General features: G+C 32.0%; 1 protein-coding gene across 1 annotated transcript in view; it reads right to left on the bottom strand.

The window, feature by feature from the left end:
• The window catches only part of LOC145755514 (low-density lipoprotein receptor-related protein 6-like), a 33813-nt gene that overhangs the window by 5915 nt on the left and 6175 nt on the right, over nt 1-21723 (bottom strand). Inside the window, exons 7-24 of the mRNA XM_082571758.1 lie at nt 16978-17109; nt 16381-16581; nt 15840-16011; nt 14388-14521; nt 14014-14149; nt 11491-11698; nt 8081-8308; nt 7220-7446; nt 6959-7149; nt 5351-5492; nt 4291-4481; nt 3507-3685; nt 3240-3338; nt 2933-3037; nt 2376-2506; nt 1487-1636; nt 304-448; nt 38-161 (exon numbers count right to left, since the gene is read on the bottom strand). Of these exons, the coding sequence (XP_082427884.1) occupies nt 38-161; nt 304-448; nt 1487-1636; nt 2376-2506; nt 2933-3037; nt 3240-3338; nt 3507-3685; nt 4291-4481; nt 5351-5492; nt 6959-7149; nt 7220-7446; nt 8081-8308; nt 11491-11698; nt 14014-14149; nt 14388-14521; nt 15840-16011; nt 16381-16581; nt 16978-17109 (2895 nt within the window). The remainder of the gene's footprint in view (nt 1-37; nt 162-303; nt 449-1486; nt 1637-2375; nt 2507-2932; nt 3038-3239; nt 3339-3506; nt 3686-4290; nt 4482-5350; nt 5493-6958; nt 7150-7219; nt 7447-8080; nt 8309-11490; nt 11699-14013; nt 14150-14387; nt 14522-15839; nt 16012-16380; nt 16582-16977; nt 17110-21723) is intronic.

Below are 21723 nucleotides of genomic sequence, written 5' to 3'. Positions count from 1 at the left end.
AAAAAATCAATTTTTAACAAAATTAAAAACTGCTTACTAATTGTTTTGTCGTCGATCTTTACCACGCTGACAATGTCTCTCAAATTCTTAATCCGGCCTTGAATCTTTCTTCTATTTGAACCATCAATCTTATTTGCTGCTTCAATTAATCCATTGTCAGCCTAAAAATAATAATCAAGTAAAAAAATTTAGGTGTACAATATACACATAATTATATTATTGAGTAAGGTGCCATATGGTAGTAATCTTATTACACAAAAAAACAGCTCATTAATAATTTACAAAAATGTCTGAAAAATTTACCTGCGCATCAATCCAGTATAAGTTTCGACCGAATACGGCTAATCCGATTGGTTCACTTAATTTCGAAGTAACCAATGTCGTTCGATCATTTCCGTTACCACTTAGTTTTGATGTTTCTATTGTGGTTTTATCGACCCAATATAACCTAAAAAAAAAAAAAAATTGTTTTTTTTGTTTCACCTTCAAGTGATATTTTTTTCATATGTTTGAGCTATTCGCAATCTCTGGGCTAAAGGGCAAATAAAATGGCATTGGTGAGGCTCAAACCCAAAATCTTTTTAGTTCGTAGTCTGTTACCATAAATGGTCTACCAAAGTACTGCATATATATATACATATAATGTGTAAATATTTTTGTTCATATTACCTTAAAATAATAGTTTTTTTATATTTATATTAGAAAAGGTTGTGCCGTAAGAAAATAGTGGAGCTATCTGCAAACTCCGGACTTAAGGGCAAATAGTGTGGCAATGGTGGGGCTCAAACCCACAACCTTTCGGCTTGTAGTCCACTGCCATAACCGGTCTACTACACTATCAGACTTGTATATATATTTTTTTCCATATCCGCTTAAGAGAATAGGTTTTTGATATTTGTGGTTAAACTTTGTGGATGTGGTTAAACTATCTGTAATCGCTTGGCTCAGGGGCAAATAGAGTGGCATTGGTAAGGTTCAAACCCAAAACCTTTTGGCTCGTACTTGCTGCCATGGTCTACCAAACCACTGCACACATATAAAATATATACGTTTTTGTTTGTATTAACTTAAGGTGATAGGTTTTCGTATTTTTATTAAAAAAAAGATACTATGAGGACATGTTTGAGCTGTCTGTTAACAGGCAATTAGGCAAATAGTGTGGCATCAGTAGGGCTTGAACCCAAACCTTTTGGCTCGTAGTCCGCTGCCATGACCAATATACCACAATTCCAGATATATTTGTTTAAAAAATGTTATCTATATATAATGAAATTCAAAATTTAATAAATGCCTTACAAAACTTAAAAAAACTACTGTTTGTGGTGTGTGGCTCAATTACTACAATTAAAAAAAAGGTTATCCCAAGCTTGCCTAAAAAAACAGTTATACTTATAACCTTTATTGTTAAAAAATATAACCCCTAATATACAAAAATTTAACCTCTAATATACCCTAATATAATATACAAAAGATAGATTTGACTTACGTGTTAGTCTTGCTGTCTACAGCCAAAGCAGAAACATTGTGGAGACCTCGGTTGAATAAAATCTCACACTCAGACCCGTCTAATGTAGCTTGCATGATTTTAAACCGACAAGAGTTAACATCTGGGCATGCATTGGTAAAATAAATGCGCCTGAAAAAAAACTGGCAGTTTTACAAAAAAATTTAAAACAATGAAAGTTTTTGAGAAAACAGGAGAGTTTACTGTCAATTGTGTACAAAAATAGGATCACTTGTACCTCATGGTTCCCGGAAAAACTTAAAACCATTTGGTACAGGAAGGAATTTGCTAGGCTGCATAGTACAAGATAGAATTAAGTAGAAACAAAAGGTATGAAAGAAAATTGGGCAGGATCGCAAAGTATAAAGGCCTGTTCACACGACTGGGTAAGGTTGTGTTGCGCTGCGTTACGTAACTTTGTGTGTTCTAGGAATTTCTTTTTAAATTTTTATAAAAAGTATCTAATAAAAGTATACCGGTTAGGAAATCTTGCGTAAATTTTGCTCCAGCCACAAAACTTTATGAAATCTTTCGTAACTTTCGCAAAATTTTGTACATGTGAACAACTCTTTATTTGAAATGGTTGCGCAATCTTGCATTACATTATGTTGTGTTGCGTATGCCGTGTAAACAAGCCTTAAGAGAGAATTTGCTAGAACCGTAAAGTACGAAAATTTTTTTCAGAACCATAAAGTACAAGTGATCCCAGAAATAAGTGTTAAAAATACATTATATAAAAGTCTTATAAATAAAAGTAACAATAACAAAAAACCTACACAAAAAAACTAGAATTACATAAAAAAATTTACTCATTTAATAAAAATTTAAAATTTATCCCAAAAAATCCCCTTAACCCCCAAGCCACACTTACCCTCTTTCTGAGTCCACCACAATCTTGCGGGGCATAATTACAACCTTAGTTCCCGAGGTAGTTCCCCCTGGGTTCATAGACCCGGAAAGAATTGTACCCACAACCTCACCATTCAGTTTCAGAACATTAATCTAAAATAAAAAAAAATTAAATCTATTTTTTTCTTTTTTTTTAATTTATTTATCCTCAATGTGGGAAGGCCGACTTCACGACCTAAATATAGAGTAACGTCAATAACCCTGATCCAGTCTTGAATTGCCTTGGGTAGTTTGGGATATTAAAGATATAAGTTTCTGATAATTAAGCTGCTGATTAAGTGTTAGCTCAGCAAGAGTTCATACCGTTTATAGCTCCTTACTTAAGGGTGCTACAGCATGAAATCAGTGGGGATCGAACCGAGGACCTTATGTAGTAAAGTCGAGTGTATTTAAAAACGCAAACTAACGGCAAAATAATTAAAGTAACATTATTCAATAGATTTATTGCACCATGTTAAACACAACTTAAGCATGATAAAATCGATAAATTTTTATCTCAATTTTTAAATTTTTTTTTACCGAGTTGGTTAAAAGATCGGTCCAATACAAAAGTCTTAGGAATGGATCCACAGCAATATCAAATGGTATTCTAACTGTTTTGTCTCCTTTTAACAATAGAATAACCTGAGAATAAAGAAATTTAATTTTGAATGGGATTTAGATAAATATAATTTAAAAAAAAAAAAAAATTTGAACAAAAAAAAAATAAAAATAATTTTGAACGAAAAATAAATAAAATTAATTTTAACTCCCCAAAAAATATTAATTTAAATAGCAACTCTTAGTCAAAAATTAAAACAATTTATTAAATATATTTGTCTCATACCTTAGTTCCATTTTGTAAGGAGCTTTTGATGTCACCAGTAATACAATCTAACCAGTACACCCTGCCTTCAATTGGATCATAATCTATGGCACATGCATCCTAAAAAAACAAAAATTAACATCATTCAAGTGGTCTTGGGTTTGATTCCAACCAATATCAAGGTAACCCAAACTGGGGCTTTAAATGTGATCACATTACTACATTTTAGCAAAAAGTTAAAAAAAAATTTTTTTACATTAAAAATTTTAAAAATTTCTAAGAATTTACCTGCAGGCCTCTTACAGGCAACACAGCATCGGGTACCACAATAGGGGATTTTTTCTTACCATTACCACCCCTGTAGTTGGTTGTTTTGACTGGGAGTACTCCAAATTGACCGCTGGTCGATTTGTAAACAATTCGGCTCAAGTACCGAGTTTGACTCACAAGAATGAAATTGTCAGGAGCTAAAAAAAAATTTAAACAATTTTTTTATCTTAAACTTAGAGTTACCTTTTAGTTAATTAAAATACAAACTATATCAGCAAATAAGAGCACTTTTTCCACCTGAGTATTATTTGAGATGTTTTACTCAATCTTTACTCGATCTTAACTTACCTGAGCATGTTATATTATTTGAGTTGATTTACTTGATCTAAACTCACCTGAGCAAGTTACATTATCTGAGTATTATTCAGTCGTTTTTACTCAATCTTCACTCACCTGAGCAAGTTATATTATCTGAGTATTATTCAGTCGTTTTTACTCAATCTTTACTTACCTGAGAAAGTTATACCAGCTGAGTATTGTTATGTTTTTTTACTCAATCTTCACTCACCTGAGCAAGTTATACTATTTGAGTATTATTAAAATTGTTTCACTCAATCTTTACTAAGCTGAGCAAGTTATACTATCTGAGTATTACTAAGTTGTTTTCACTCAACCCTTACTTACCTGAGCAAGTTACATAATCTGAGTAATATTTAAGTTGTTTTTACTCAATCTTTACTCATCTTAGCAAGTTATATTATCTAAGTATCACTTAAATTGTCATTACTCGATCTTAACTCACCTGAGCAAGTAATATTATCCGAGTTGAGTGTGTAGTGAGCAGGACAGGAGCACTTATATTTTCCTCCTTTCATACTTAAGCACAAATGTTGGCAACCACCGTTGTTGTGGGAACAGGCAGTTACACCACTCTGTCGGGATGCATGGTACACCAGCATTGATATATCCATAATTCCATGCTCTATTACTCTCCTAATAAATAAAAACAAAATTAAATTTTAATAAAAAATTTCCAAAAAAAATCACTTTAAGAGGTTTATGAAGATTGCATGGGGTTATCCAGTCATTTAATTATCCATAAAAAAATTTCTATTTTAAAAATATTTATTAATGTCAGAATTTATCTTAATCTAAACAGTTGTAGTTCTAAACAATAATTGCTTTTCGCATACAAACAATAAGATGCCCTTAACAACTTGACCAATAATGGTAGAGTAATCACACTTTGACCTTATCAAACCTATAGCCTTATCACTGTCATACCAGGCAATTTTTGTTCAATCTCGCAATTACTTATTAGGTTACTCTTATTGTTTGTTAAAAAAACCTGCTTTTCTTAACTAAGCGTTGTCAATATACCTTTATACTCACAAGGCCTTTAATATTACCGGCATATCTACCGGCAGCGTGGTGTAGTGGTAAGAACACTTGCTACACCACACATTAGGTCGTGTCCCCACTGCTCTCATGTTGTAGCGCCCTAGAGTAAGGAGCTATAAATGGTATGAACTCCTGCTGAGCCAGCACCTAATCAGCAGCATAATTACCGGGCAATTATAGTCTCTATAATATCCCAAACTGCCATAGGCAACATGAGACTGGGTCGGAGCAACTGATGTTACTTTATGTTTAGGTTGCACATTCGACCTTCCCACATCAATGATAAATTTAAACACAAAAAAAAAATAGACATCAAAAGTAGTGTCAGTCAAATCTGTTTTTACTGTTACATATATTAACCTTATTTTTTATAAACGTTACAATTTATTAAAAATTTTCTAAACCAAATAAGACAAAGATGTTAAAAAATTTTGACCTAAACTTGGTATATTTTAACTGACCTGTTTTCCCCATTCGTTTTGTTTGCACGCTGAATAGTTTTTCCTTTATTGTCAGACCAGTAAATATAATCTCCATACAGGGTTAGGCTTATAATAGCAGTTGTGTTGTCTTTTCCTACTATTATCTCTCGAAGATCAGTGCCTGTGAAATAACAAATAAATGTTGATATTGCATTAGTGTGTTAAAAAGATCAACATGAAATAAATACAATACTACATAAAGTTCTGGGCTCGATCCCCACTGCTCTCATGCTGTAGCACCCTTGGGTAAGGCACTATAAACAGTATGAGTTCCTGCTGAGCCAGCACTTAATCAGCTGTTTAATTATCGAACAATAATATTTAATAATATCCCAAACTGCCACAGGCAACCTGAGACTGGTTTCGGGTAACTGATGTTACTCTATGTTTAGGTTGTGAAGTTGACCTTTCCACATAGAAGATAAATAAATATAAAAAATTATATATATAAAAATGCTTGATTATTATTAAGAATACATAGTTCTAACTAATATTCTATATATAATAAAATATAGTGGGTTATATATGTTATATGCGCATATTCAATTCATAGGCCTATAAATGATAAAGAAAACAGTTTAATGCAACACTGTTATAAACTTTTTACAGATATATTAAAAAAAAAACTTTAATTTCAATTTTTAAACATAAAAAACTGAATTCAAATCAATTTGGTAAATATATTAACAGATAAGGTAAAATAGTAGCAACCCAACACAAATATTTATTATCAGTTGCCTAAACACATATTTAAAATCATATGTTATTAAGAATCAAATATTTATCTTGTGTGTTTACATGGATGGTATTTTATAATCTCGTTTTATTTGTTTAATTCAAAATTAACAAAGACTTTTTTTTAATAATTATAAATAAATAATATTTAAAATAAATTTAAAAAACATAAGACTTGTGCTATATAACTAAATGAAAATTATTGAATTAATATATAAGTTCCAAATAATCTATATATAATAAAGCTTGGTGGACAACATAATAAATAACTTAACTGGCAGCATGGTGTAGTGCTAAGAACACTTGCTACACCACCATGAGGTCGTGGGTTTAATCCCCACTGTTCTCATACTATAACGCCCTTGAGTAAGGCGATCTAGACGGTATGAACTCCTGCTGAGCCAGCACTTAATCAGCAGCATAATTACCGGACAATAACTGCTAAAGGCAACTCGAGACTGGGTCGGAGTAACTAATGTTACTCTATGTTTAGGTCACGCATTCGACCTTCCCACATTGAGGATAAAAATATATACAAAACAAAAAAACTCTGCTGTTCGTGGTGCGCAGGTGAATTATCACATACAAATCATAGTTGTGACTATATTACCACAATTGAAATGTTGCCTGTAGCACAGGCTGTTAACAAGTGTATATAGAATAGAGCTTAGTGGACAACATTTATATATTGTATATATGATTAAGTCTAATTATCAGGCCTACAAAATAACTACCGTTTGTGGTGCACGATCAAATTTTCATATTACCAGAATTAGGTACTAACAAATACTGGCGAGCTACTGTATAGTTTAACAAATATTAAAATAATAAAAATAAAATACAATTATTTACCGTTCATATTAGATGACATTATGGTGTTGATATCAAAATCCACCCAGTACAACCTTCTAGCTGCATAATCAATTGTAAGCGAGTTAACTCTGCCAACTGCACCTGATTTGGTTAATTGAATTGGGTTTGAACCGTCCATTTCTGCCCGTTTTATACAGGGAACTCTTGCCCACTCGGACCAATATATATAGCTGAAAAAAAAATTAAAAAAAAATATTAATAAAAAAATATTAAAATTTTTTTTTCATTTTTTTTACTTACCCTCTGCTGGGATCCATGGCGATGCATCTCGGATGCTCCATGTTTTCCGAGAGGATGCTCCTCCTGCTCGTACTGTCCATCCTCGCAACCTCAATCCTATTTGTCAATCCGTCAGCCCAGTAAACGTTTCTTCCGATCCAGTCAACAGCTAAGCCCTCGAGAAGTTCAATTCCTATATCAATAAAGCTCTCTACATGTGATCCGTTCATGTAAGCCCGGGATATTGTCTTTAAAACAAAAGAATATTATTAGGCTTTAAGAATGCATTTAATTTTGAAAAAAAAATACTCTTCAATACATGGAAAATAAACATTATTTTTTATCTATATCACAGAAAGTGATAGGTTATGTATTGTTATTGGGGAATGGTGTAATATTGTAACGTGTTTGAGCTATCAGTAAATGCTGGGTTCAAGGACAAATAACGTGGCATTGGTGCAGCTTCAACCCCAAACTTTTAGGCTCTTAGTCTGCTGCCATAACTAGTATGTTATTATTTTTTTTCCATATTACCTTAAGGTGATAGGTTTTCTATTTTTTATTGGGTAGGGGTGTGATATTGTGACGTGTTTAAGCTATCCGTAAACGCTGGGCTCAAGGGTGAATAATGTGGCATTGGTGCGACTCGAACCCAAAACCTTTCAGTACACAGTCAGACGGCATAACCGTATATCACACACATTTAATGGGGCTAATTCGTGGACATACAAAATAAATAAAACTGCCATTTGTGGTGCGCATGTAAATTATCGCTAGGAAATAATATGTAGAAGTTGCGACTACATTGCGACAAATAAAATGCCGACCATAAGACAAGCTATCGACTGGTTGTACTAGAGAATATTAATCAAAGAGTTTTACCATGTCTTGATTGGTCCAATATATCATGCTATCTGCCACAGAGAAATCCATCACGTTGGCTTCTACCATCGACTCGAATGGGATCTTTGCATCGCTTTGGGCTGTATCCAGGGAAATCCCCCTTATACCCCCAGTGGGGACCGAGTAAAGAAGGAAGGCTTCCGGTACAATGCATCGAAGAAGATTGGGAGCAAGTTCTAGACCCGTGGGGCAGTTACAACGCCGACCCTAAAAAAGGGGACAAAATTTTTTTGATTAAAAAAAATTTAGTAATAATTTGAATAAAAAATAAAAAATTAAATAAGTATGGTAATAAAAAAAATTAAAATAAAAAAAGGTTGGTTACAAAATAAATCATGAAACTGTGCTCAAAATTAAACAATTTAACCAATTTGATAAACAAATTGTATTTACAATGCTATATAGATTGGGTGTATCAAAACATCACAATAAAAAACCTAAACATCATTTTTTTTTAATCAACATTACATAATTTCAAATGTAGTACATATAAAATTATAATCTCTTTTTTTATTAAACAACCTAAAAAATTGCACATGTAATAATACAAGTTCCATTAAATTAGCAAATATTTAGCAAGAATGATGGCTTAGCGCAGAAAAAAATGGGTATTTTAACTTTTTAAACAAATTAATAATAATGAAAAAAAATATTTTTATCAACTTAACCAGATATTTTTATTCCAAATTAACAATATTTATATAGAGAATTTAAAAAACAATGACCAAACCTAATTCACTTGCAAAACTGAGCCTAAAATTTAATTAAAACCCTTGTGTTAAAGTTAAACAATATGCCAATCCATCAAAACATTACAAAAAATACGCGAGCATCGGCCTAACGTTCTAGTCTAAGAAAACCCGAAAAGGCCATTTGGGTTAAATTGGGCGTTCAACGACAGCAAGCTAATAACATGACGACAAAATCGGCCAAGATTGATGCCTATTTGGAAGGTACACACCCAGGCCTGTGTTAGGAGATGGTGCATATCAAAAACATCGGAATTCTTGGAGTGAACGAATTTTGAAAAAAAAAAAATTATAAATTTAAAAAAAAAAATTATAAATTTTATCTTGAAAAATATTTGGGTGGCGAAATTTTACGTCGAATTATTTACGCCAAGAAATTTTAGGCTTATTATTACGTCAGATGTTGCGCTATAGCTAGTGGCTAGTATAGATTTGCCTTTTTATAGGTTACATTAAAATACGTAGGCTTCCATAAGCAAAGCATTGTCGTTAAAATGGAAAAAATTAATACATATAACTGCACAAGTCAACTTAAGACTGGGTCGGGGTAACTAATGCTACTCTACGTTTAGGCGGTGAAAATGACCTTTTTAATAAAATAAAAAAATACGCAAGTTACCTCAAAAAACACTAGAATAAAAACGTATCTAATCCTCGACTATTGCAAATGTTGTAATTTTTGTAAACAATAACAATATAATGATGGGAAATTCGAATCATTACAGCTACGGCGGTTGTTCTAAAACCAACGGGCGTAAAAATGACAAGCCAAGGGGATTATAGGAGTCACGGTAGCGTGTTAAATACAAACAAATTATATAGCAACGTCTGTAAAATTGACGTCAATTTAGACACAGTTAACACGTAAATATATCGCATTTCTATTACTGAATTTGATATTTGTACTATATTAACCGACAGCGTGGTGTAGTAGTCAGAACACTTTCTACACTACATGAGGTCTTGGGTTTGATCCCCACTGCTCTCATGCTGTAGCGCCCTTAAATAAGGCGCTATTAACGGTATGAACCATAAACTTCTGCAAGCACTTAACTTAATCAGCAGTTTAATTATCAGGCAATTATAATCCATAATGTCCCGGACTGCCAAAAGCAATACGAGTGGTGTAGTAGTCAGAACACTTTCTACACTACATGAGGTCGTGGGTTTGATCCCCACTGATATCATGCTGTAGTGTCCTTCAGTAAGGCGCTATAAACTGTATAAACTCCGGCTAAGCCAATACTTAATCAGCAGTTTAATTAATGGGCAATTATAATCTATAACATCCCAAACTGCTAAAGGCAACTCGAGACTGTGTCGGGGTAACAGTTGTTACTCTATGTTTAGGTCGCGCATTCGACACCGAGAATAAAAAAATACAAAAAAAAGCTATTTATCAGACACAACATAAAAAATGCCAAAAAAGTTGGACGCTATTTAAAACTTACATTCAACTTAAGCGTCTTAAGTTATATTTTAAAATACAAACACACAGGTTAGCAGGTGTACAATCAAAAATCTCAAAAATTATCCAAAAAAAAAATAAAAATAAATACAGCTTGATAGTGTGTACAAAACACGCGATAATTTATAAATTTTCGCAATTTTTGACCTCATAATTAGGCATAATCCGGTCCTTATATTGTATATGCAAACATGGATTAGCAGTAAATCCGTGCCTAAATATAAAAGCCAACTTAAGCGTAGTGTTTGCGTGTTAACTAGACTATGTTTGTGTCGAATTTTCGCTGTGTATTTATAGTTAGAAGGGTCGTAGTTTTTTGACAGGGCGATTTCCTATAGTTTGTGCATAAACAAATCGCGTATTGCCAAAAGCATAAGCTTTTACGCAAAACACGCTGTATTTTTAGTAGGGCAATGTAAAACCAAATAGCAGCGTTTTTTTCTAATTTTTTTTTAAATTTTTACGCAACATTACTAAAAATATATACTTGTTGATGCAGAATGGTAGCGTGGTATAGTGTTCAGAACACTTGGTTTTACTACCTAAGGTCCTGGGTTCGATCCCAGTTGCTTCCATGCTGCGCTATAAAGGGTAAGTACTCATGCTAAGCCAATACTTGATCAGCAGCACCTACTTATCGGACAATTTTATTTTATAATATCACAAACTGCAAAAAGCAACTCGAGACTGGGTCGGGGTAACTGTTGTGTTCTATGTTTAGGTCGTGAAGTCGACCTTGTGAAGTCGAAGTTAAGAGGCAAGCCGTAATATGAAAACACTTACAATGTACATACCATAACCAAATAAAACATATGTGCGAGCCTATATATACATTGCGTGAGCTCTGCGTAAGTTTAAGGGCGGGGTAATTAACGCTGTTTTTAGAGTAGGCGGGCAAGTTTAAGCGCGTATTTATGTAGCAAGGCCGCCAATAAACAAGGCATTTAGGGGTAGGGTAGGTAAATACCAACTAAATTGTTTTTTAATATCTTAGTAAACACATAGGACTAAAAAACTATTAAAAAAATATCATTTTTATAGCACATCTGCAAAAAATATTTTAAAAAATCACATAACAAAAAAAATAATTGTTTTTTTAAATTTAAGTCACATACATATATTTCATAACCACATTTTAAAATTAAAAAACAAATTAAATTGATATATTTTACCTGTGGGGTGTATAAGCATAAATGAGAACATCCACCGTTTAATATAGCACAGGGATTGGTGCCGGGCACTGGCGAAGTACTTGTCGCTTTAACGCCCATAATATCAGCGAACTCCTTCAGAATTTTGCGCGAGCTTTTATCGCCTATTTTCATTTGTTCCACGCGTCTACGTTGCCAGTCGGTCCAGTAAATGTAGTCTCCAAGCAGACTGTAAAAATTACAAAAAATCATTTACGTAACTGATAAGGATTTATAATGTATATTTTGTTTAAAAAAACGTGGCTAGACCTTTAAAACCTTTTCATTTGAACCCCTTTTCAAACCCCTTACATTTTAACTCTCTTACATTAGAATCCCTTATCTTTTAGCCCCTTCATTTTAAACCCTTTACTTATAAACCCCTTATTTTTAACCATTTTATTTGAACCCCTTACATTTGAACCCCTAACATTTAAACCCTTACATTTTAACCCTTTACATCTAAAACCCTTATTTTTAACGTCTTAAATTTGAAGCCCTTATATTTGAACCTATTTATCTAAACCCCCTTACATTTCAATTCCTTTTCATTTAAACACCTTACATTGGACAGCTTTATTCGAACCCTTTAGATTTGAACCTTTTCATTTGAACTCCCTATCTTTATACCCTTACATTTAAACCCGTTACATTTGAAACAATTCATTTAAACCCATGCACTTGAACCCCTTACATTTAAACCCTATAAGTTTAAACCCGTTACATTTTAACCCCTTACATCTAAAACCCCACTTTTTAACCCTTTAAATTTAAACCCCTTATATTTGAACCCATTTATCTAAACCCCTTACATTCTACCTTTCTACATTTAAACCCCTTTTTATTTGAACCCCTTACATTGGACAGTTTCGTTCGAACCCTTTAGAGTTAAACCCTTTTATTTGAACCCCTTACTTTTATACCCTTACATTTAAAACCTTTTATTTAAACCCATGCATCTGAACCCCTTAGATTTGAACCCTTTTCAACTTAACCCCTTACATCTAAACCACTTTATTTAAACCCCCTTTATTTGAACCTCTTACATTTAAAGCCGTTACATTTGAAACCCTTTATTTAAACCCCTTACAGTAAAAATACCATTAAAAATAATAAAAAATTTATATGCTTAAAAACATAGGCGCAAAAATCAGTTTTTCTCATATCAAAATTTTCTAATTTTTTTTCCAATTTTAGGAAACCAATAGGCCCTGAGAATTGGGAAAAATGGACTGTCCAATTTTTAAATACGACGCTAAACAGACCAACATATAGATAGCCTGTGTCAATGGTCATTACTGTAAAATGATTGAAATGGTTAACTACATTTGCCTGTGTTACATAACGTTTATCTAAAAAAAGAAAGCCAAAAAAAACGCCTGAAAATAGTCTGATATAAAAAATAAAAAATCAATTACGAAACTAAATAATTTTGGTATCTTAAAATTTGTTAAAGTGTAATATTACAGAATTTTGCAATTTTGTAAGTGATGTATATAGCACGTAAGTATGGTTGACACTGAATCACAAAATGGCTTTACGATCCTTTAAAAAATGTCTGTGGTACTTAGAATTTAATTTTCAAAAATACTAGAAAATGATTAACACAAAAAACCAGGTTACCATATTTTTTGTGTGACGTAGAAAGTATCAAGTAGCGTAGTGAATGTACACAAGCTAGTACTTTCTACGTCATCACAAACAGGGCTTCCCTTTCCTTTTTTTCAATTAATTTAAATTTTTTTTTAAGTTGTATAATTTAAAAAGTAGGTAAAATTATCTAAAGTTAAAATCATTTTTGTGTTCAGTGACACCAACTCTATTAATTTTTGAGTATAAAAATATCGCTAATATATGACTTCAAAAATTGTACTATATTTTTAAAATGGTTATTAGAAGAAAATGTATTTTATAAATACTATAAAACATAAAGCAGGTTTAAGCACCTTAATCCTATATCGATACCCTTTTCCTATAGAATTAGTCATAAGGCGAAGTATCGTATAGGTTTAAATAATACCGGCCAAGCTTATAATGATGTAACGACCGTTTGATATATAGAGCCTCCCTTACTACATAAGTGTAAAAGATATTATATAGGTTTTAACGTAAGTGTATTTTGGATGTGGGTATTTTTATTATATGTAGATATATATATATATAATTCTAGCCTAAAATTTAATTTTAAAAGACTATCTTAGAAGAACACTTGACTTCACTACATGTGGTCCAGGGTTCGATCCCCACTGCTTTCAAGCAGTATTGCCCTTGAGTAAGGCGCTATAAACAGTATAAACTCCTGCAGAGCCAAAACTTAATCAGAAGTTCATTATTTTTGGGTATTTATAATCTATAATATCCCGAACTGCCATATGTAACTCGAGACTTGGTCGGGGTAACTGATGTTACTATATGTTTAGGTCGTGAAGTCAACCTTCCCACAAAGAGAATTAATAAATACTTAAAAAATATGTTCACTTTAGAAACATCGGGAATTTGATTTACCTTAGGCCGAAAACATGTGGAATTTTCTCCGCCAAAATTACAGTTCTTTCCGTTCCATCAACGTCAATCATTTCAATTCTATCGACAAAGGCGTCAGCCCAAAATAATAATCCCCGGTCTCTATCTATAGCTAACCCTGAATAAAAAATGTAAAAAAAAATCAAAAAAAAATTTTAATTATTTTTTTACTGTCGTAAATTTTTGATATTTTGGTGTGCTGTTTGGACATGTTTTAAACGCCAAGCTTAAGAGCGAAGAGTGTGGCATTGCTGCGGCTCGAACCTGCAACCTGACGGCTTGTAGTCGGTTGCCATGACTGGTATACCACACTACCTGATTTTTTTTTTTTAAGTACGTAAAAATTTAAAGTTTACCGTTTGGCCAAACGATATGTTGGCTGACAAGCGATTGTCGTTCTGTCCCGTCCATGTAAGCTTTCTCTATTGAAGCCTTATCACCCCAGTCAGTCCAGTACATATATCCCTTAACTGGGTCCACTACTATAGCTCTGTAAAATAAAAATTTACAATATGTAAAAAAAAAATTTTATTTTTAATAGTAAAAAAAAAAAAAATTTAAGATATTTGGTGAAGTGATGTATAAAAAATTTCACAAACAAATTAAAAAATTTCACCAAGAAAAAATATTTGAACTAGCAACAAATATTTATTACATTGACTAATTAACGCAGGTGCGCGACCTTAATCCACCCAGCTAAAAACGTGTCCATTTTTGCAGCCTAAAACTCTTAATAATCGACGCAAAATTTTAATTAAACAAACACAATAACAAATCAAAAATTATGACAATGTTTGTTTTTTAATTTTTCAGCAAACGTAAGTAGAGCAGCCTAGAGGTCCCGAGTTCGATCCTCACTGCTCTCATGCTGTAGCGAACTTGAGTAAGGTACTATAAAAGGTATAAACTCCTGCTGAGCCAGCACTTAATCAGCAGCTCAATTATGAAAATTATAATCTATAATATCCCAAACTGCCTAAGGCAATTCGAGATTGGGTCGGAGTAACTGATGTTACTTTATTTCAGGTCGTGAAGTCGACCTTCCCACATCGAGGTGAATAAATAAAAAAAAACGGCGAAAAATTTTAATTAAACGTACGCAATATCAAACCTAAAACCATTTTTACCGTGGATTTTTAATGACCAAAAACAGGCAATGAAGCGGGCCAGAAATCGAAGACCTCCCGTTACGTTTAAAGTTAAACCAAACAGACTCGTTCTAATAAGCGTTCATTAAAGGATTATTAGAGTATCTGGTTCGTATATTACTCATGAAAAACGCATGTGAGGTAGAGCCTCGTGTTTTTGATGTGGTTCAAAGTTTTTTTTTTCTTAAAACAATTTTATAAACCAATAGATTTTCGGAATTCCTTTGTAATTTGACAAAGCGGCATTTTGAAAAAGGCATCGAAAATGGGTAAAATAAAATCACATTTTTTTGGATTGTATGTATAAAAATGCTTAAAATTACAAAAATCGTAACAAAAAAAAAATTGCGAAACCGGCAGCGTGGTGTAGTGGTCACAACACTTGACTTTACTACATGAGGTCACTGGTTCGATTCCTACTGCTCTTATTTTGTAGCACCCTTAAGTAAGGCGCTATAAACTGTATGAAATCTTGCTAAGCCAATGCTAAATCGATAGCTTAATTATCTGGCAATTATAATCTATAATATCCCAGACTGTCAAAGGCAACTCGAGACTGAGTCAGAGTAACTAATGTTACTCTATGTTTAGGTCGCGCATCCGACTTTCCCACATCGAAAATAAACAAATAAATAAACAAATTCAACTCAGAATTTTTACCTTGGTTCGTCTATCCCAGATTCGATCAAGATTTTCCTTGAAGTTCCGTTTAGCCTACTTACACCTATATAGTCTCTGCTGGGATCTGTCCAGTACAAGTTACGGGCTATCCAATCTACTGCAAGACCGTCCGATTGCTCTACGCTGTTCGTTGCTATTCGTTCTGTCGCTCCTGAAAATATAATGTAAATGTTTTAAAACAAAAATAACAAAATTGTTACTAAAATATTTGGTAAAAACAGATCTGAATGTTAGTTTGGTATTAAAAAAGGCCAGGACCTTATATATAAATCAGTATTTATACTTCTGCAATTTGTTAATAAACTTAAAACATCAGTTAAAAGATCTGAAAATTTACTATAGTACAAATATGGCATTTTTTTGTTACAAAATCAGAATTTTTCCTATATCTCAAGCACTCAAAGTCAGAACTGCCCGAACAAAAGAAATAACTCAACAGACCAGCAGTGTCACGTGACTGGCCTAATAAACCCAAAAAAGGGATAAAAAAAACAAATTTTCTGTTTTTAATTATTCTTACCTGTTCCGTTAAGCCTTGCTCTTAGTATCGCCTTTTCATCGTCGTCTGTCCAGTATACATACCCTTCCACTGGGTCGTAATCTACCGCGACTGCATGTTGTATGTTATTGACTGGCACTAATACGTCAGCGTGGTCTTCTGTGTCTAAGGATATCATACGAAGATCAGTGCGACGCGCTATCAGGAGAATCTCACTAGGACCTGTTTAGAGGTCGAAAAAATTTGGTAAAGAAGGATTGAAAATGGTAATTTATTTATATTAAAGCTTAGTGGACGACACTAGAAAAGGGCCCTGGGTTTGATTCCCACTGCTTTTATTCTGAAGCGCCCTTGAGTAAGACGCTATAAACAGTATAAACTCATAGCAAGCTAACACTTAATCAGCAGCTTATTTATTGAGCAATAATTATATTTATAATATAACTCAAACTGCCCATGGCAACTTGAGACTGGGTCGGGGTAAGTGATGTTACTCTATTTTTAGGTCGTAGAGTCGACCTTCCCAAATCAATAATGAATAAATATAAAAAAAAAACTTTTTTCTTAAGGCTAAAATACATTATTAAACGTAATTTAGTAAAAACGTCAAAATCTTACCGTTTTCGCAAGTCTTTTTGTCCTTCTTTATTTTCACCCCGGTTGGGCAAGCGCACTTGAACCCAGGTCGGTCGGGTGAAAGTAGGCACAAGTGCGAACAACCTCCGTTGTTGTCTCCGCAAGCGTTTGTACCTGTGTGAAAATAAGACTTTTGAGTAAAATATCACAAAACGAAAATAACGAAAAATACCAAAAAAATATTTTTTAAGTATTTTAATGAAAAAAAATTTAAGAGTTTGAATTCAAAAATAAATAATTGTCAAAACCTGGTCTAAAATGGATAATAGTAAAAAGTAAAATTAATTTTAAGAAATTAGCTACGATATTGAGAAATTTAAAATCCAATTCTGATACCCCTCTTCATATAGTTAACAAAATATACATTTTTACTTTTTTTTTGCCCAAAATGAAACACCGCATATTTAGGCTAAAAAAAATAACAGCATATTTAGGCTAAAAAATAGTAAATGTCAACGTAAAAGATGCCGTAATCCAAAACCCAGTGTCAACTGCTAAAACACGTCAAAATCGTATTAAATAACCTCGCCAAAAACCGCTTGTATATCATCACAGCAAACTCTATATGTTACTGTATACCTTCTACATAATAAACGTGTCACAGGTATCAGCATACGGAAATAGATTTGACAACGATACGACATTTTTGAAGTCTATTATTTTAACCGCTTTTACTGTACAAATATTGCAGTTAATATCATGCCCTAGGTCTAATGAATAGCCTATTGTTGTAAACTATGTTTGTATATTAGTATGTTAATGCTTTGTATATGTGTCTTAAGCCTATTGGTATTTAAGGGTCTTGAAAATAATGTTATAAACCCACCACAACAATTTTACACTTAATTGTAATTTTTGAACAAAAATATTTTTGACATTTTTTTTTAGTTTTGCGATATTTTTTAATGCATGGTTAAGCCTATACTCCGAAATGCGATACAAAAATGCACTTTGTTTTATTATTAGTTGTCGGAAATGGTCTTAGCTGCAGTTTGTTGGCAAATACATAACAAATATGCATGCATAACCTATAAGCAACCTTTAATCATCAAGATGTAATCGATATCAAGTGCTAAAACTTTAGGTCAAGTATAAGCAATATAATAATCGTTAAAAAGTTATAACCGAACCCAGGAACTTATGTAGTGGTCAGAACACTTGGCTTTACTACATAAGGTCCCGGGTTTGATCCCCACTGCTCTCATGCTGTATCGCCCTTGAGTAAGGCGCTAAGCCAATACTTAATCAGCAGCTTAATTATCGGTCAATTATAATTCAAAATATCCCAAAACTGTCGAAGGCAACTCGAGATTGCGTTGGGGTAACAGAAGAAATGTTTAGTCGTCCTTCCAACAACAAGTATAAATAAATATAAAAAAAAAACGAATTCCATAAAAACGTCAATTTTAAATTTTTTTGTTTAGAATAGATAACTAAATCATAGGAGACGTTAAAACAACTTTCTACAGAAAGCCAAATGGCACAAAATTTATGGTATTCTACTTCCCAAAACTTGAGAGTAAAAAAATGAGTCGCTATGAATTAAAAACATAACAAAAACGCGTCGCTGATTGATTTGTCGAAATGGCTTAAATTGTCGTATATGCCATGACGAGTAAAGGTCGCATAGTCAGGCCGCTGATTGATATGTTGTAACTTTGCGTGGTGACCCATATAAGGGTATTAAATAGCATACCATAACTATACCGTATTCTTAATAGTACACTATTTTAATAATACATTATTTTACTATGTATTTTATTTTTATCGTAACTAATTTAATTTATACCGGGTTTGGTGACCATGCCATAACATACTTAAAATCTTTATATATAAACGTTAATACTTGTGGCTTTTTTTAAATCATAAAATTGATTTTGTTATTTTTTCCGCCGCATTAATGTAATATTTACTGTATACCTTTATTAATGTGCAAAAAACCTAAAAAAAATTGGTATTTTAAAAAAACAGCATACTTTTGGCAAATGGGGGTTAACTTAGGGAGACCTAATCACTAAATAACTTTAAAAAAACACAAATCATTCGAAAACCAACAGCCAAGGCCGGCCAGCGTACAAAGTAACGATAGATTGACGATGATTAAATGCGAGTGTTTTTTTTCGATATCCGGTTCTGGTCTTTACAGCCTCCTTAAAAACACAGAGGACCACACGCATGGCTTGTGTTAAGGCATAGGGGAGTATTTATTTACTAAATTCGATAATTTTGGGTCATTTTAGAAACGTCAATTGTTGGCTTACATAATCTATATTAAAATCTAGCTATTAGGCAATATAACACAACTAATAATAGATACCCTTAAACGTCAATTACAAATACCAAGGATATTTATATTAAAAATAACTTAATATTCGCATTATGAAAATTCTAAAAAAAAAAAAAAATAATTATTAAAAAAATGAAAAAAATTGGACCCAATTCTATCAAATCCCAAGCATTTTAAGTAGGCAGAATAAATCTGAAATCGTAAATAGCCTGAAGGTTTTCAATCTTATACAACAACGAGGCAGACCGATTTTTCAATTAAACTCTACGTCGGGCCAATTTAGGCAAACAATATTATCGTAAATACGGAACAAAAGCAAATACGTAAAATATTTAAATATTATAATTGCTACTACGTGAGGAATTTAAAATGTTAAGTAATAAAAAAATTAAAATTTAAAATTTAAAATGTTGTCTTCCATATATGTCGAATTTACGTTAGTTGTAAACTTTAAATAAGTAGCCAAATAAGTATCTATTTAAAAAGTATTATAGATAAGGAATTCCTTATTAGCTTTTATACTAAAAGTTTTAAAATGTTATATTACAGAGTTTTGCAATTTTGTGAGTGATGTATATAGCACGTTTGTATGGTTGACACTGAATCATAAAATGCCTTTAGAACCTTTAAAAAATGTCTGTGGTACTTACAATTTAATTTTCAAAAATACTGGAAAATGATTAACATTAAAAACCAGGTTACCATATTTTTTGTGTGACGTAGAAAGTACCAAGTAGCGTAGTGAATGTATACACGCTAGTACTTTCTACGTCATCACAAACAGAGCTTCCCCTTTCTTTTTTTTTTTAATTAATTTAATTTTTTTTTTAAAGTTGAATAACTTAAAAAGTAGGTAAAATTATTTAAAGTTAAAATGATTTTTGTGTTCAGTGACACCAACTTTATTAATTTTTGAGTATAAAAATATCGCTAATATATGACTTTAATGACAAATTTTTTTTTTGCGTATTACTACAATATAAAAATGGCGTTTAACACAAAAAAAATGATTAAATAAAACCATTTTTTAAAGATTACAAAACCAGAAATACCACCATTTTCTAAAACCCAATGTTTAATATAATATCCTAGAAATTACTTGATAATTATAAGCCAAATCCAAACACCAAGGCATAATTGCCTATTAAACGTGTATTGAAAACGTCAACAGAGAATTAGGGATATAAGAGATTTGCGTGCACATTTTTGCTTATTCACGTACAGTGGAGCGTCCTAAACTGACTTGAATTACGTTATATGCCTTAGTCTGACTTAACCCTTGCTTTGAAGATAATACACGTTAAGGTACCGGGGCCTTTTTGTTTAAATAAACAGAGGGAATTTATAACCGGTTTATTTGTATCAAAAATGGCTATTCACAAAATTTTTATAATAATGCTATAATGATTTAATATTAAAAAAATTGTAAAAATAGAACAAATTAAATTAAGAGTTGGCAAAAATTTTACATTGCCAGTTTTTTATTTATTTTATCCAAAATTAAAAAACGTCGATTTTTGGCCTAGCATTTTTCATGTATTTTTTTTCTTAAACAGCTTATATTTTAACTAAAATGAAATTAGATAGGCTACACAATTTTAAGTAGAACTGACTAGAGCTTGTGTTGTATACAACCCGTACACACATTCATCATTATTTTTGTATCTATTTCATTGTGTTAAATACGTAAATGGGTAACCCAAGATTTTAAAATACACAAAATAAATTAAAACTAATGGGAGCATAAAAAGCCTAATTTTTTGATGAGCAAAACCTAATTGTTTTGCCATAAAAATGCTTGAGCAAAACCTAATTGTTTTGCCATAAAAATGCTTAAAAAAATAAATAATGAACTACAATTTTGAAATACAAAAATTCACATTAAATATTAAAAACAATCAAATATTTATTAAAAGGCTAATTTTTTAATCAACTAAGAATAATTTTTTTGCCATAAAAATGCTAAAAAAATTTAAATTAAATAATAACTACAATTTCAAAAAAAGAAAAAAAAATTCACATAAAAATTTAACAACAATCAAATATTTCTTAAAAGGCTAATTTTTTAACCAGCAAAGTCAGATTTTTTGCTAAAAAATTTTAAATAAAAAATGGACCATAATCTAATTTTAAAACACAAAAATTCACACAAAAATCTAAAGAAAATCAAATATCCAAAAAATGCAAATTTTTAGAATTGCCATTCAAAATATTTTTCGCAGTAAAATTGCCAAGGGCAAAAAATCAAGCTGACGACTGTAACGGGCAGTGTGACGACGTCGATATTTACTTAATTTAACTGGATTAAATGCTGCCATAAACACGGTAAGAACTGGGGATCGTAATGCCTTTCAATGGTCTTAGATTTACGGTGATTCGAGCACAAGAAATATCAAAATACCGAAGGGTTTAGGGTGGCTTAAAAACGGGAGAATTTACGA

Source organism: Corella eumyota, chromosome 6 (genome assembly GCF_963082875.1).
Source record: "Corella eumyota chromosome 6, kaCorEumy4.1, whole genome shotgun sequence".
Lineage (NCBI taxonomy): Eukaryota > Metazoa > Chordata > Ascidiacea > Phlebobranchia > Corellidae > Corella > Corella eumyota.
This window is presented reverse-complemented; position numbering and strand designations above follow the sequence as displayed.